Raw genomic sequence first — 14217 nt, 5'->3', positions numbered from 1 at the left:
AGCAATAGTGTAAGGCTTTGTTGGTTGTGAAAGAAAAATCTTTGGATTTTTATCGTCGAGGCAGGAACGGCTGCTGTAAGAGAGTGGTTGGTTTATAGGGGAATAGAGTGTGCCAGCCACAATGGCTTTGTGCGGAGCTGATTGAGTCTTGGATAAGGTTGGTGCCAGCGTCTCGGTGGCGTAGTAGCTTGGTGGGCGGGAATATGTTGGTGAAGTCAGGGGACCACGCCGGCAAGAAGAGAAACCAGGTCTTACTCCAGATCAGAAATGACTTAAACCCCCTTCCCCGCCCCCGCCTCCCCGCCCAAGTAAGGCTTATTATTACCCTGGCCCTAGGTGGAGAAGTGGGAGGGTCGCCGGGAAATGGAAGGCGGGAGTGGGGGGTGGGAAGGGACAGAGAGAGGTGCAGGAGCCGGCAGGCGGGCTTGGGAGGCGGGCCTAGTCTCCGAGAGACCCGAGCGCCGGGCGGAAACCGTACTCTGGCTGCTGGGGGGAGCCCCCGCCTCTCAGCAGGCTGTCCCCGCCTCCTCCAGTCCCTCCACTCCCCAAAGCCAGGAAGGCCAAGCAGGTTTCGAGCGCTGCTTTCGCTTTCCCTTCCCGCTGCCCCCACCAGGCTCCTCGTGCTGCGCTCACCCCCAGCTCTGGCCATGGCCACACTGAGGGTCCTTCCTGAAGCCCAAGCTAAGGTGAGCCGTGCGGGGTCGAGTGGGGAGGAGAGGCATTAAAGAGGCGTGGCTCGGAGCGGACCAGAGCTCTTGGGGGGGATCGTGTCCTAGCTCCGCACCTGAGTCTGGGGGTCTGCTCCCTAGTTTACTGCCAGAAGCACCTGATCCGTTGAGAATCAGTGAGACGGCTGTGGTCCAGTGGGGTGAAATGAAGCCGAAAGCTAGTCTGAAGTCTACTGGCTGAGGGCCAGTGCTACACACAGACCGGGATAGGGACTTGCCCTGGCCACCTACAGATCTCTCTCTCTCACACACACAGGAAGGGCAAATGCCTGCACTCCGCCTCTGCCCACTGCCAGAGGGTTTTTGTTTTGTTTGAGACATGGTCTCTTTATTTATGTATCTCTAGCCGGCTTGGAACTTGAAATGTTCATCGGGCTGGCCTCGAACTCTCGGAGATCCACTTGCCTTTACACCCCACCCCACCCACTGCCTCCCACCTTCCGAGAGCTGGGATTAAGGGTGTGTGGTACCACGTCTGGCTGAGGGCTTTCTTATCTCTCCTTGCACAACCCTAGTGACCCCAAGAATGTTCTCGTCGCCAAATCCAGACGCATTGAACTCTTTCCCCAGATTCAGGTGTGCTGAGAACTGCCACACCACCTTAGGCCTCCCTATACGGGGACTCATCTCCCCTTTCTTCCTGTGTGGCCTTAGAGGGATCCACTACTCTGTTCCCCAGGCCAGGCCCTATACACAACCCAAAGGAAACTGTCCTCAAACGAACTGGCCTTAAAGCTAGGTTTCTGAAGGGTTGCCTGTACCCTACAGGTGAACGTGTTCCGTGAAGACCTGTGTAGCAAGGTAAGACCTCCCCCACCTCCACCCAGCTGCTCCTGCTGTGCTCACCCTTGCTGGCCCGGTCGAGCCCTGACTTCACTGCCTGGGAAAGGGCATTTGATTCTGACCGCAGCCGCCTCCATCACCACCTTTGTACAGGCAGAGAACCTGCTTGGGAGCTATTTTCCCAAGAAGATCTCCGAGCTGGATGCCTTCTTAAAGGTACTGGAGCCCAGCAGGGACTCCAGAAGATGGGTGGGGGGGAGGGGGGAGGGGTGGGGAGGCAGGGGGAGGGGGGGTGTGGTGAGATGAGAGGAACACCCTCATCTCCAGCCCTGCCACTAGGAGCCAGCTCTCAACGAAGCCAACCTGAGCAATTTGAAGGCTCCATTGGACATCCCAGTACCTGACCCGGCCAAGGAGAAGGAGAAAGAGGAGCGGAAGAAACAACAGGAGGCAAGCATGCGGGGAGAGCCGGGAGGTGGGCCAGCCATAGAGAGAGCGAGCATCAGCCTCAGTCCCGTCTTCCTCCCTACAGAAGGAAGAGAAGGATGAGAAGAAGAAAGGGGAAGATGAAGACAAAGGTACGTGAAACCCAACGCCTCGGGGCGGAGGTTTGTGTCTTAGAACTTCCAGGGTGCGCACTGCTCTCCCCGCTTCCCAGCCCTCCCAAGCTCAGCCTCAGCGGCTGCCCCCACTTTGCACTCCCTAGGTCCCCCCTGTGGCCCAGTTAACTGCAACGAGAAGATCGTGGTCCTCCTGCAACGCCTAAAGCCCGAGATCAAGGATGTCATTGAGCAACTCAATCTGGTGAGCCTCATCCATCCCCGTTGCGGGCTTTTTGTCCTCTTGGTCCCTGCCAGTTCTTATTACATGGCACTTGGGAGAGGGCAGAGCAGGCCGGCCAGCCTGGGGCTCAACATGGACTTGGCATTCGTCCATCCACTGTGGGCAGACAAGGGGACGAGTGGGGACCTGGGAACTGGGGTATGTGTATGGAGGGGAGGCGAAGGGAAGATGTGATAAAAAGCCTTGATGCCATTCCTTTGCTCCAAGGTCACTACCTGGTTGCAGCTACAAATCCCTCGGATAGAAGATGGCAACAATTTTGGAGTGGCCGTCCAGGTCAGAGCACTGCCCCCTTAACCCACAGCCCTCCTGTGCAGCCAGCCCATGCTTCCTTCCGACTTGACTTCCCGCTCTTCTTTCCTCAGGAAAAGGTGTTTGAGCTGATGACCAGCCTTCACACCAAGCTGGAAGGCTTCCACACCCAGATCTCTAAGTGAGTTGCCTGGCTGCTGCATCCCCCCCACCCCCAGCACGCTCTGCCTTCAGGCGCGGGCCTGGGGCGCCTCCTTGTTTTCCCCTACTCTTCTTCACACACCACTCCTACCCCCCACAGGTACTTCTCAGAGAGGGGCGACGCAGTGGCCAAAGCCGCCAAGCAGCCCCACGTGGTAGGTGAGGGCCCAGGTCAGGGCTGGGCCGGGGAAGGACCCGCTTCAAGTCAGGACTAACTCTGGGTTTCTGCAGGGTGATTATCGGCAGCTGGTGCACGAGCTGGACGAAGCAGAGTACCAGGACATCCGTCTGATGGTCATGGAGATCCGTAATGCTTACGTGAGGAGGGGAGAGGGAGGAGAGGGCAGGGGTGGGATGGAGGATGACAAAGATGAGCCTTTCCAAGCCTAGAAGCGGGGCCTGTGGCTGACCTCTGCGACTCTGTGGTCCTCCAGGCTGTGTTGTATGACATCATCCTGAAGAACTACGAGAAGCTCAAGAAGCCCCGTGGAGAGACAAAGGGAATGATCTATTGAGGCCTGTCCCTCCTTCTGTGATGGGCACAGCAGAGACCTTCCAGCTCGTCACGAGGACCTCTCTAGACTTGCACCCAATCTTCTTCCTGCTGGGGTTTCTCCCTCACTCTTCCTCCCAAACACAATAAATAAATAATATTAGTGTCCCACCAGCCCACGTCTTTATTGTATTCAGACCCTTCTGACTCAGGTGTTCCCATTGGTGGGCCCACACCACTGAGTGATCTGAGCATTGAGCCGCTGGTTGGTCCAGTCCTGCCGAATGTCATCAAGGTGACAGTCAAAGTCCACAAGGTGCTGGTAGGCCCGGCCCTCCAACAGCGCTCCCACCATCTGTCGGGACTCCTCCCAGTCTCTCCACATCACTCTGAAAATTAAAACACGGAGATCAAACAATGGGCCTAGGCACAGATCTAAAAATTGAGTCTAGAAGCCAGGCGTGGTGGCGCACACCTTTAATCCCAGCGCTCGGGAGGCAGAGGCAGTCGGATCTCTGTGAGTTCGAGGCCAGCCTAGTCTACAAAGAGAGTCTAGGGGATCTGTGTAACAGAGAAACCCTGTCTTAAAAAAGAAAACAAAACAAGGAGGTTGAGTCTAGAGCCAGGCGGTGGTGGCACACATCCCAGCACTTGGGAGACAGAGGCAGGGGGATCTGTGAGTTCAAGGGCAACCTGGTCTACAAAGGACAGCCAAGGATACACAAAGAAACCCTGTCTCTGAAAGAAAAGGGAAAAAAAAAGGATTGTCTAGAGAAGCTATGTGAGCCGGGCAGGAGGAAGAGACAGAGGCAGCGGGGCACTCACAAGTTCTTGTCCTTAGGTACCCATCGAAGACCTTGGTTCTCCAGGACAATGACTGGAGGTACACGAGGCCGAGTCACCAATTTCTTATTATCCAGCTGGGTGGACAAAGGGGTGAGTCTTGAGGATGCTGTCCCCACTTCCTCTTCCACCTCCCCGCTCGGAAGCCCCCGGCCTCACCATAATGAGGACTGCACCAGGGAAGAATTCTGCGATTCGTCCAGCGATTTTTGAGGCCAGAAGCCCGGGGCTGTGTAGAGGGAAGATCAGAGGAGTGAGGAGCCAACTGAGGGCAGACAGACCCAGGTTTCACAGATGTGCGCAAAACTAGAGCCTTTCCCTGCAGCTGGCCCGGGAATGGCGGGCCTGCTTGATGTTTCAGTGCAGGTGCTCAGCTACCGCTGATGAGAGATGAAATCTAAAGCAGGCCTTGGGGAAGGTAATTTGCCTTAATCATCCAAATTAAAATGAATAGGGCTGGAGCAATGGCAGCTCAGTGGTTAAGAGTACTAACTACTCTTACAGAGGACCTGGGTTCGAATCAGCACCCGAAGGGCAGGTGATCCCAGGGGATCCAACGCCCTCTGCATGAACATGATATACAGATAAGCAGTGCAGGCAAAACACAAAAATAATGAAGTTTAATATAAGCATTTACTGGGTGGGAAGACAGGGACCAGCAAAAGTGGGGCAAAGGAACAGGACAATTAGGAATAAAGTATGTAGCCAGATGATAGTGTTACACACCTTTGATCCCACAACTCAGGAGGCAGAATCAGGCGGATCGCTGTGAGTTCAAGGCCAGCCTGGTCTACAAAGCGAGTCCAGGACAGACAAGCCTACACAGAAACCTTGTCTCAAAAAAAAAAAAAAAAAAAAAAGAAAGAAAGAAAGAAAAAGAAAAAAATTAAAAAAGAATGTAGACCATCTCTAGGAACCAGCATGAGATTTGGCTGGGTCTGCCCAACTTTCTGAAGCCCGAGTCAGAAAAGGCAAACTTTTTTTTTTTTTCTGATTCTTTCAGAACCTAAGTATGCTTTTTCTGATACTTTGTGCTTTTTTACTCTTTCTCTAAAGTTCAATATTCGGCTGCTTGTCTGCAGTGTGTCTGACCTCTGTGCTGGTTTAAAGGTATTTTCTTCTCTCCTTTCTCTTCTGGAAAGCACAGTTGGCCTGCTCTGTGACTGGTCTTTTCAACTCTAATAAAACTGTCCTTGAGGGTTGTTTTGGGTTTTGTTGTTGTTGTTGCTTTACATAATTTATTTATTTTTATTTTATGTACATTGGTGTTTGCCTGTATGTATATATGCATGAGGGCACTAGATCCCTGGAACAGGAGTTACAGACAGTTGTGAGCTGCCAGTGGGTGCTAGGAGTCGAACCCAGGTCCGTTGGAAGAGCAGCCAGTGCATTTAAAGCTGCTGAGCCATCTCTCTAGCCCCTGTCCTTAAGTTTTAAAAATTCTTTTATTGTGCTGGTGAGATGGCTCAGTGGTTAAGAGCACTGACTGCTCTTCCAGAGGTCCTGAGTTCGATTCCCAGCAACCGCATGGTGGCTCACGACCATCTATAATGAGATCTCATGCACTCTTCTGGTCTGCGGATGTATATGTAGGCAAAGTGCTGTATACATAATAATAAATAAATATTTTTTAAAATCTTTTATTAATAAGACTAAAAACCTCTAAAGGGAACCCTGATACCACCAGGTCATCTAGGCACTGTGATCAAAACAGACCTGTGGGACACCTTTCTGCTTTATTGCATTCGTCCAGCGTCAAGAGGTTTCACCCGGTTCTAACAGCTTGTCAGTTGCCCTTCCAGGACAATCTGAAGACCAGACAAAGATGGGTCAGTGGTGAGCAGGGCCACACCTTGCTCTTGACTGACTAGATATGCAGACCCTTGTCCCTCTATTTAAACTTTAATCTTTCTCCAGGTCCTGGAAGGCAGACTTGGGAAACATAGCTGTGCCTCACTGGATCTTTGGCCCTCTTTGCAGTATGGGCAGACTAAACATATCTTTTTCCTCTATTAAAAAAATTTACAGCCGGACGTGCTAGCGCACACCTTGGGAAGCAGCAGCACTTGGGAGGCAGAGGCAGGTGCATCGCTGTGAGTTCGAGGCCAGCCTGGTCTACAAAGGAAGTCCAGGGCAGCCAAGGCTAACACACAGAGAGACCCTGTCTCGAAAAACAAAAATAAAAAAACAAACAAACCAAACCAAAACAAAAATATTGGTATGTCCATAACCATTCTGTACAGCAGTTAGGATGAGGTAGATCTTGAGATGTAAAGACATCAAACGTTATTAAAGTGCAGGGAGCAGCAAATTCCAATGGATCTAACATAACCCGTATCAAGTGCATTTGATGTGTATAGTATATGTGTATAAAGTGGTGGGCTTTTTAAGTTGCTGGTTGCACCTTTCTCGGTTCTTACAGCACCTGAGATGCACCTCAGTTACCATCAGTCTGTTACGTTGAAAGACAGCTGTCCGTCCCACCCCCACTGCAGGGCAGGACTGTCATCTCCGGTATCTCATAATGCCTGGTATAACAGCCCCGTTGCTAAGCACTTGATGAAAAGATAAGAATAAAAAGCATGACACTGGTCCTTCAGCATCTCAACCACAGCCGCCTCAACACACAATCATCTCCCTTCCTGACCCTAGCTACCCAACTCACCTCTGGTCGTCCAAAGCTGCATTAGCATGGTAGTACCCAGCTACCACCAGACCTGCCTGTGCGCCCCACACATCGACCTGTCGTGAGAAAGAGGCCGTCAGTAACTAAATCACCCCTCTGGCTCTGTGGGTGCATACCGTGGCCAACGGGCTGAGTATGCATGTAGGCTGAGGGTCCTAAAGGGGTTGCGTGGGTTGAGGAAGGACAAGGGGTTCCCGAGGTTACACCTGGTTAAGCGCGACCTCCAGCATGACGGTCAAGGCCAGGTGGCTGTGGAAGAGGGGCACACAGTCGGTGAGGCAGAGGCACTCTCCCGACCGCGTCGCGGGAGCCAGCAGCAACCCGTTGACGGCGGCGTGTGGGTACCGAGAGGCGTGCAGGCACATCTTCCCGTAGGCCCGGGCGGAGATCTCCACCTCGCCCATCGCAAGCGGAGCCTGCCGGCACGCCGGACCCCAACCAGTGAGGCTTCCCGACCACCGCAAGCGAGCTTGGCCTGGCCCTGTGCCTCCCTCCTCACGTGGGTGTAAGATGCCCCTAACACCAGGCGACTTCTTTCCGCAGTCTGTCCCCAATACGGTCCGGAATTCAGTCCAAACGCAACCCGAGACACCGAGCTCCGCCCCCTCCAACCACTCTCGGGCAGGCGCACTTGCTCGCAAGCCCCTCCGGGTCAAACCCTAGGCAAGAGTCCCTCCTTCGCGTTGCTCTCTGATAGGGCAAGACTTTCTCACTTTGTCCAATCAAAAATTAAAGAAAAAAATTGTTTTTGTCTTGCCTTGGCCTAAAGCGAATTGGAAAGAACGCATTAGCGCAAAGGGGGGAAAATTGCCCACGGGCTTATTAACTAAACTAGGTAGTTTATGCGTTGATTTTTGCTTTGTTCTTTTTGAGGGAGGGAGGACACACAAAGTCTCAGCCCAGGCTGGCCTCAAACTCACGGATGTTTCTCCCTCGATCTATGAAGTCAAAGCCCTAGGTTTTGGGTTTTTGTTTGTGTTTGTTTGTTTTTGTTTTTTGTTTTCGAGACAGGGTTTTTCTTTGTAGCCCTGGCTGTCCTGGACTCGCTTTGTAGACCAGGCTAGCCTCGAACTCACAGAGGTCCACCTGCTTCTGCCTCCCTGAGTGCTGGGATTTCAGGCATGCACCAGTAGGTTTACAGACCCTGTGCCACCACACCCAGTTCCGGACTTGGGTGGTTATTGCAAGTCGGCTTCATCTGCTTATCAGTTCTGCCTGCCCCTGCGGGCTTTGGGCAAAGACTGCTAGGTGAAAGGCTGGCTCCCAGCTTGGCGACAAAGCCGTTGGCCTTGCTTTTGCTATACAGAATGAATGGGTCTAGCAGCCTAATGTTCTCGAAGCTCTGACCTTTGACTTCCTTACTGCAGCGCAGCGCCTTTAACGCCAAGTATGGGGCCATGAGCCGTTAAGGAGTCAGTGAGCTCTGGATTCCAATCCATCACGCCGGTAAGAACACAGACCATTCTTAGGCCATGTTTTAAGACAGGACAAGAGCCTGAATTTAAGTCCCTTGGAGACAGTAACTAGCCACACAGCAGAGGACCTTCGTCTCCACCACCGTCCCAGAAGCGAATCCTAAGCTGCAATCCCACTACTGAGAAGGTGGAGGCGGGAGGATCGAGAGTTCAAAGTCAGCCTCAGCTATATAGTTTGAGGGCAGCCTGTCAAACAGGCTCCAAAACAAGGCTGGAGAGATGACTCAGAAGTCAAGATCCAGTTACCAGCACTAGGGTCACATTTCTGTTACCAGCGCGCACACATATTAAAAAACCAAACAGAGAGACACCTAAATCACAACACATGCCGACAGAAACTGATTGGGAGAGCGGGCAAGAGATTAAAAAGGCAAATCCCTGTTTGATGCCTTTTGAAGATCTTTGGTCTCTTCCCCCTCCACACTTGCTCTCAGCTCCACAACTGAACTGCTTTATTCCGACGCCATAGCCGATCCAAAGCCCACCTCCTTCTCCAAGGACTTTACCGTGAAGCCCTCATGAGCTCCTCAGATGGAAATACCTTTGTGGCATTCTAAAATACGGGTTACCCGCATGGATGGCCGATAAGGCATTCGAACTTCTACCTGGCTGGCCTCCAACTTGCTGTGTAAATCAGGCTGGCCCTGAACTCAGAGATCCACCTACCTCTGCCTCCTGAGTGCTGGGATCAAAGGTGTGCGCCACCATGCCTGGCCCTACCCTACTCATTACTGTTGAAAACACAACAGGTCTCAGGCTCATCCTCACCCTCCCGGGACCCTCTCCCACCCTTAAATTTGTTTTGTCTCGTTTTTAAGTGTATGGGTGTTTTGTTTGCATGTATGCTTGCGCATCATGTATGTTTATTTGGTGCTTGCAGAGCTCAAAGGAAAGGGACAGATCCCCTGAAATTGGAATTACAGACAGCTACTAGCCACCTTGTGAGTGCTGGGAACCGAGGCTGGGTCAAGCTGGAAGAGCAGCTGGTGTTCTTAAGCGCTGAGCCGTCCCTGCAGCCAGCACTCTCCCATTTTCTTTCCTTCCATCTTTCTTCTTTTTTTAACGTTTATTTTATTTACACTGGTGCCCTGACTCCATGTATGCCTGTGTAAGGCTGTCAAATGCCCTGGAACTGCAATTATAGACACTTGTGAACTGCCAGGTGGGTGCTGGGATTTGAACCCAGGACCTTTGGAAGAGCAGCCAGTACTCTTAACCACTGAGCCATCTCTCCAGCCCGCCACGCTCCCATTTTCACGACCATGTATCACCTTCCTTTGGTGTACAGACACTGAAGACTCAATAAATGCTCTGCAAATGAACAACAGAGGTAATGTACATAAAGTATAAGTCATTTATTTTCCTTCTAATCCTTAGCTCAGTACATAGACGGCTTTTCTTCACCCTTTGGGTTGACAATTTTCTCTAGGTTGCTGCTGATGATATGATATAGCTCAGCCTGGAGGAAGGCCAGAAGAATAAGGTTAGGTTCTTGGCTTCCCACACGCCTTCCACCCACTTCCCCCAGGAGCTTATTCTGGACTCACGTAGAAGGCCCTCAGGTGTAGCACCATGGCCCTGAGCTCCCCGTAGGCTGCCTCATCTCGCTCATGCACCAAGGCCCGGTAATCCATCTGGGAAGTAGCAGGCAAAATGAGTCAGCACCGTGCAAAGGACATTTGGTTTTCTCATACAAGAAGAGATGAACATCTTAGCACCAACAAACACAAAAACCCTAATCAATTTGGCTTTTCGGAATGATATTTCTCACATTGTGCAAGTCAAAAACAGGACAAGGGGCTGGGCGTGGTAGCGCACGCCTTTGAGCCCAGCACTCGGGAGGCGGAGGCAAGCGGATCGCTGTGAGTTCGAGGCCAGCCTGGTCTACAAAGCAAGTCCAGGATAGCAAAGGCAACACAGAGAAACCCTGTCTCGAAAAACCAAAACCAAAACAAAACAAAACAAAAAACAGGACAAGGACCTCTTCTTCCCACCCTGATCCCACCCCTGGCCAGCCTCAACTAAAAGGACTGTATACTCACTACGTGGGTCTCCTTGGAGGCCTTGGCCACAGCGTCTCCCCGTTCTGAGAAGTACCTGTAAGAAGTAAGGAATGTGTGTGTTAATGGAGATGTATAGCCATACAGCCCCCCAGCCCCCCAGCCCCCCAGCCCCCTGTCACTCTGACAGAGCTGCCTAGCTTTGAGAATCCTACAGGAATGTCCCTGTAGGGTCCCTGTGGTGTGGCAGCTGCTCTCACTTGGCAATCGTTGTCTGGAAAGCTTCGACTTTGGTCTTGACAGCATTCACTCTCTCCAGCACCTTCTCCTACAGTGACACGAGAAACAAAGAAACCACGACATCTCCTCGCTTTACTATTCCTTCTCCCTCCTGCCGCCTGGTCACTGCCTTGTTTCCACCCCTCGCTCCCAAGTCTCTTCCAACTCTGTCCAGTCACCAGTTCTTACCTGAATGGCCACCCCAAAATCATTTCCATCCTCAATCTTGGGGATCAGATGCTGGATCCATGTGATTACCTGAGTTAAAAGGACCACTCATTCACCAACTAGATTTTTTTTTTTTTTGGGTTTTCGAGACAGGGTTTCTCTTGTGGTCCTGGCTGTCCTGGACTCGCTTTGTAGACCAGGCTGGCCTCGAACTCCCAGAGATCCGCCAGCCTCTGCCTCTCAAGTGCTGGGATTAGAGGCATCTGCCATCATACCTGGCTGGGGACTCTTTCTGTTTTTTCAAGACAGGGTTTCTTTGTGCAGCCTTGACTGTTCTGGACTTTGTAGACCAGGCTGGCCTCGAACTCACAGCAATCTGCCTGCCTCTGCCTCCCAAGTGCTGGGATTAAAGGTGTGTGCCACCACCACCCGGCTCCTGGCTGGACTCTTAATATGGTACTTCTTTTATAACAAATTTTATTATATCTTTTTATTATTCATTTCTATTATTTTTATTATTACTATCTCTTTTTATTATTATTATTTTTTATGTGCAGGGGTATTTTGGCTGCATACATGTCTACGTACCATGTGCATCCCTGGTACCCACATGGTCCAGAAAAAGGTGTTAGATTCCCCTGGAACTGGAGTCACAGATGGTTGTGACTGGGAATAAAACCTGGGTCCTCTGGAAGAACAGCCAGTGTTCTTAACCTCTGATCCATCTCCGCCTTCCAAACAAGGTGGACGATTCTCTTGTTTGTTTCTTTGTTTGTTTATTGAGATAGGAACTCTCTATGTAGTCCTGGCTGTCTCTATGTGGACCAGGCTGCCACTGACCTTACAGAGATCCTTCTGCCTCTATTTCCTTATTATGCTATTTTTTAAACATTTATTTATTTTTACCTTATATGCATTGGGGTTTTTTTTTCCTGCATGTGTGTCCTGCATGTGAGGGTGTCAGATCATGGAGTCACAGACAGGTGTGACTGCCATGTGGGTGTTGGAATTTGAACCAGGACCTCTGGAAGAACAAATCAGTGCTCTTACCCTCTAAGCCATCTCTCCAGCCCATGATATTTCTTTGTTTGGGTTTGTTTTTTTTTTTAATTTAAATTATTTATTTTATTTTTTGGTTTTTCAAGACAGGGTTTCTCTGTATATTCTTGACTGTCCTGGAGTCATTTTGTAGAGCAGGCTGGCCTTGAACTCACAGAGATCAGCCTTTTTCTGCCTCCCAAGTGCTGCGATTAAAGGTGTACACCACCACTGCCTGGGCACTTCTTTCTAGGACTCACGCTTTTAAGCCAGCTCACTACATTACTATGTACCTAATAGGATAGGTTCTGAGGTTATGGAGGCAGCTATAACACAGTCTCTCATTTATAGAGCTATCATTTGTGATACCAGTCAGAGAGTAAACAAAAGGGAGAAGAAGAAGGATTATGTAAACCCAAAGAGAGATGACGGTGGGTAAAATGCTTGCTGTGCACACATGTACACATGGGGACCTGAATCCCAATTCCATAAAAACAGAGCACAGGGGTGGGGGTGGTGATATAGTCAGATTCTAGGAGGCTCCCTGGCTAGCCAGTCCAGCAAGCTACAGGCTCAGTGAGACCATGCCACTACCCCCGCCCCAAACCCCGATGCTGACCTCTGGCCTTATACACATACATGCAATGAAAAACATACCTGCACTTGCCTGTGTACGTACGGACACACACATACAAACACAAGACACGGAAGCAAGTTTCCTTATTCAGGATGAGGTCTCTGAATGGACCCCAGCTTTGCTGCGCTCTCTTCCCGCCCCCTCAGGGTTCCCACGCTTACCAGGATGCATTTCTCCTTGAGAGTCCAGACTTCTGGCTTAACCAGAGCCAGCAGAGCCAGAAGTTTCTCATTCCCAGGGAGAAAGCCGCACTTAGGGACTAGGAAAAAGATGGGAGCCAGGTCTTTTTGTTACCCTCCCCCCGCCCCGCATCTCTGCACCCCCCCTCCCCCTTGCCCCCCCCCCCCCCCCCCCCGGCACCTAGTTTTCCATTACCTTCTTTCTTCTCCTGTTTGTCTGTTTCCATCTAAGGCAAAAGGGGAAAAGGCCGCTCTAGGAAACTCATGGAGGCCACAGTGGCGCCATCACCACCGCCTTATAGTTCAGGCTCCGCACGCTGAACGCGCCTTACCTCATCATCCTTGGGTGGGGGATCTGGGATAGGGATGTCCAGGGGAGCCCGGAGGGAGGAGAGGTCGGCCACATTGAGGGAGTCCTCCTGCAGAATTGACTCTCAGACACCGCCCAAACCTCCTCCCTTCACCAGCCACAGCCTGCCTGCCCCTCCATTCTCTCCTCTGTCCTAAGCTAGGCTCAAGCTTCATCCAAGCCCCGCTAGGTTCCCTGCAAGCCGATGCTACTAGCCAGAGGGCTGGTGGTGGGAGAGACGGCAGGAGACGGGGCACGGCAGTCCCTGTTGCTCACCTGCAAGAGCTGACTCAGGTAGAGGATTTTCCGAGGCAAGAACGCGCAGAGGAAATCATCGGCCTGTCAGTTACATTGCAAAAATAATCACGCGAGACGTCACTGGAAATAAAGGGACTTGCCCAATCTGATGGCTGTGGGGTTCTCCCTTTGGGGGCCATCTTTCCCTCCCCATGGAAAGAGGCTGGGACAGAGGCAAAGGCAGTTCTGAGAGTGCTCAGATTACAAGTTGAAACCAATCATTAGCGTGCGCTCTGGGTAAGCATGAAGGTTAGGGGAGACCAAACTTAGGGTGAATTGGGGGGGGAGGGGTTTACTCGGAGGTTGTGGCCCTGGAGTAACTGTGCTAAGGTTCTGGGTCAAAATGCTTGAATTCAGAGACTTACCTCCTGGAAAAGATTTTGTCTGAAGACATCCACCTGTGTAGAGCCAGATGTTGGTTAGGGGGTTTTGGTTGTAAAAAGTGCCCACCCCCGCCCCGAGCTGGGTGCCCTCCAACTGTAGCTGTTTTTGTTTGTTTGTTTGTTTCTTTCTTTCTTTCTTTTTTCTTTTCTTTTCTGGAAGACTCTGCTCAGTGCCCAGACTGGCTAGAGGACAGGGCAGAAGAGGTAATCGCTGAGCAGAAGTGAAAGCGCGAAAGAACGAGAGGTCTGAGGAGTTCGCACGCAAGGCCTCGGTGCCCACGAGCTCCCAGCTTTACGTCCGCTAGTGTTCCTCACCCCTTCCTGGCCTCCGGGTCCCATTTACCTGTTTACGGGCTTCTCCACTCAGGCGAACCCCACAAGGCTTGGCCATGCTTCTTGAGTCGCTAGCTCGAGTATCGGGGCTAGCCGCCCCAGCTTTCGCTTTCACTCTCCAGGCCCAGACCCACCCCCCTCAGCCACGCCCCCTTCCCTTCCCGCCCCCCCCTGCTCCTGGCAGGCCATCAATAGTAAGTAGCCCTTCAGCCATTGCCAGCCAGTTGCCACTGGGAAGGACGGTGTTGGC

At 51.6% G+C, this 14217-nt stretch overlaps 3 protein-coding genes across 4 annotated transcripts; 1 reads left to right on the top strand and 2 right to left on the bottom strand.

The window, feature by feature from the left end:
* The first annotated feature begins 506 nt into the window (after nucleotides 1–506).
* PSME1 (proteasome activator subunit 1) lies at nucleotides 507–3469 on the top strand. The gene is made up of 11 exons (XM_084768023.1): nucleotides 507–686; nucleotides 1497–1529; nucleotides 1665–1727; nucleotides 1851–1961; nucleotides 2044–2089; nucleotides 2218–2315; nucleotides 2562–2630; nucleotides 2720–2787; nucleotides 2908–2962; nucleotides 3039–3125; nucleotides 3242–3469. Exons 1-11 carry the CDS (start codon nucleotides 648–650, stop codon nucleotides 3320–3322), a joined length of 750 nt encoding a protein of 249 aa, XP_084624149.1. The 5' UTR covers nucleotides 507–647; the 3' UTR covers nucleotides 3323–3469.
* Nucleotides 3461–7468, bottom strand: EMC9 (ER membrane protein complex subunit 9). 2 transcript variants are annotated; one of them, XM_084768024.1, is made up of 5 exons: nucleotides 7036–7465; nucleotides 6809–6885; nucleotides 4303–4372; nucleotides 4126–4220; nucleotides 3461–3689 (listed from the first exon to the last, which is right to left on the bottom strand). In XM_084768024.1, exons 1-5 carry the CDS (start codon nucleotides 7231–7233, stop codon nucleotides 3509–3511), a joined length of 621 nt encoding a protein of 206 aa, XP_084624150.1. In that variant the 5' UTR covers nucleotides 7234–7465; the 3' UTR covers nucleotides 3461–3508. The 2 variants fall into 2 exon arrangements, with proteins under 2 accessions (XP_084624150.1, XP_084624151.1); XM_084768025.1 differs by lacking the exons at nucleotides 4126–4220; nucleotides 4303–4372 and having other exon boundaries at nucleotides 7036–7468.
* Nucleotides 7469–9635: 2167 nt separating this feature from the next.
* Nucleotides 9636–14125, bottom strand: PSME2 (proteasome activator subunit 2). Its single transcript, XM_084767776.1, has 11 exons — nucleotides 13978–14125; nucleotides 13617–13649; nucleotides 13231–13293; nucleotides 12938–13024; nucleotides 12802–12832; nucleotides 12588–12685; nucleotides 10773–10841; nucleotides 10565–10632; nucleotides 10347–10401; nucleotides 9852–9938; nucleotides 9636–9763 (listed from the first exon to the last, which is right to left on the bottom strand). Exons 1-11 carry the CDS (start codon nucleotides 14023–14025, stop codon nucleotides 9683–9685), a joined length of 720 nt encoding a protein of 239 aa, XP_084623902.1. The 5' UTR covers nucleotides 14026–14125; the 3' UTR covers nucleotides 9636–9682.
* Between the last annotated feature and the right edge of the window lie 92 nt (nucleotides 14126–14217).

This window comes from Acomys minous, assembly GCF_964271855.1.
Source record: "Acomys minous genome assembly, chromosome: 18".
Taxonomy (NCBI): domain Eukaryota; kingdom Metazoa; phylum Chordata; class Mammalia; order Rodentia; family Muridae; genus Acomys; species Acomys minous.
This window is presented reverse-complemented; position numbering and strand designations above follow the sequence as displayed.